The 1,732-nt window shown below is 45.7% G+C and overlaps 1 protein-coding gene across 1 annotated transcript; it reads left to right on the top strand.

Moving 5' to 3' along the window:
- The first annotated feature begins 651 nt into the window (after positions 1-651).
- On the top strand, positions 652-1,239 carry LOC143034273 (zinc finger BED domain-containing protein 5-like). Its single transcript, XM_076200208.1, has one exon. It carries the CDS (start codon positions 652-654, stop codon positions 1,237-1,239), a length of 588 nt encoding a protein of 195 aa, XP_076056323.1.
- Positions 1,240-1,732: the final 493 nt, after the last annotated feature.

The raw sequence follows: 1,732 nt of genomic DNA, 5'->3' as shown, positions 1-1,732 counted from the left end.
CACACACACACACACACACACACACACACACACACACACACACACACACACACACACACACACACACACACACACACACACACACACACACACACGGGTACAAAAGAGAGCGTGCAGGATCATCCTGGGCGTGGAGTAGAGTGGTGACGACCACGCTCTTACCACCCTTACTCTATCTAGGGCAGGGATTCCCAACCGGTGGGTCGCGACCTCCTGGGGGGTCGAGAAGCCTTGGCAGGGGGGTCGCGTAGCCTTGTTAGGAGTAGACGAATTCTTATTCTGGAGTGCACTTGAAACCACAACAAAAGCTGATGTCATGGAAAAAGTTTCAACTTTTTTCTAAGACGAAGATCTTCAATGCTGGGATCGAAATCAGGATTCCAATCGAGAGTGAAGAAGCTAGCACCTCAAGCAAAGGGCATCCACTGCATGATTCACCGATACGCTCTCGACAATAAGACTCTCCCTGCCTCTCTGCAGGAAGTGCTTGAATCTGTAATCAAAATCGTAAATTATGTGAAGACTCAAGCACTCAACACTCGCCTATTCAAAGAACTATGCAGAGACATGAATGCTGGCCACAAAGTCCTTCTCTTCTACACCGCAGTACGTTGGTTGTAGAAAGGAAACGTTATCAATCGTGTCTCTGAAATGAAAGATGAAATAAAGCTATTTCTGCAGACTCAAGGAAGGAAAGATCTTGTTGTTCACTTCGAAGATGAAGCATGGAATAAAAGGGTTGCGCACCTAGCCGATATTTTTGACCAGCTGAACAAGCTCAATTTGAGGCTTCAAGGAAGGGAAACACACGTTCTTCTTTTTCAAGATAGTCTTCGGGCCTTAGATTCCAAACTGCAGAACTGGCTTCGGAAAACCAATCTTGGAAACATCACTATGTTTGAAAAACTTTGTGGAGTGATGGATGAGTCTCAGCTCCAACTGGATCAGTTCCGCAATGATGAGATTACCGAACATCTTCAGTCTCTAGAAAAGGAAGTCGAGCGTTACTTCCCTGAGCTATCACAGGAACAAGAGGCCCTGGTAAGGAACCCATTTTCTACTGAGCTTGATGTATCCAGCATCCCAGATGAAATCCAAGATGAATTTTTGGATCTAAGGAACGACTCTTCAGCTCATGATCTCTTCAAGGTGAAATCATTGACTCAGTTCTGGTATCAGTCATACTCCAAAGTCAGCATGATAGTTTTACGTGTCCTTGTTCCGTCCGCTTCTACATAATTGTGTGAGGCAGGATTTTCCACTCTTGTCAATATAAAAACAAAGAATAGGAATAGATTGGATGTTGGAGATGACATGAGACTGGCTCTAACAAATTTTCGGCCACGAATTTCAAAGCTTGCTGCTGAAATGCAAGATCAGGCATCCCACTAACTGGGTTGGATAGCTATTCAAACGTATGTTAATATCATTTTAATGCCGCGTCCACACGGTCGAGCTGTGCCTGGCAGACTTTGCCCTTACCGGGCAAAGTCCGCAGACTCTGCCCGCAAAGTGTCCACACGGCTGACGATGGTGGTTGGAGGTTAGTTGGCCGCAAGCAGAGGTTGGGAGGGAGTGATTCAGTGCGGTACGATAACCATGGTTCTCGCCATACTTGGAAAGAAGGTAGCACTTTACAGCTTTATATTGCTGCCTGCATTAAAAAGAAAAACAAGAAATCACGGAGACATGCCTGATGCCGGGAGTGGTTACAAAGACGTGATTTAATGGG

Source organism: Oratosquilla oratoria, chromosome 17 (genome assembly GCF_046742065.1).
Source record: "Oratosquilla oratoria isolate Oo_2021 chromosome 17, ASM4674206v1, whole genome shotgun sequence".
Taxonomy (NCBI): domain Eukaryota; kingdom Metazoa; phylum Arthropoda; class Malacostraca; order Stomatopoda; family Squillidae; genus Oratosquilla; species Oratosquilla oratoria.
This window is presented reverse-complemented; position numbering and strand designations above follow the sequence as displayed.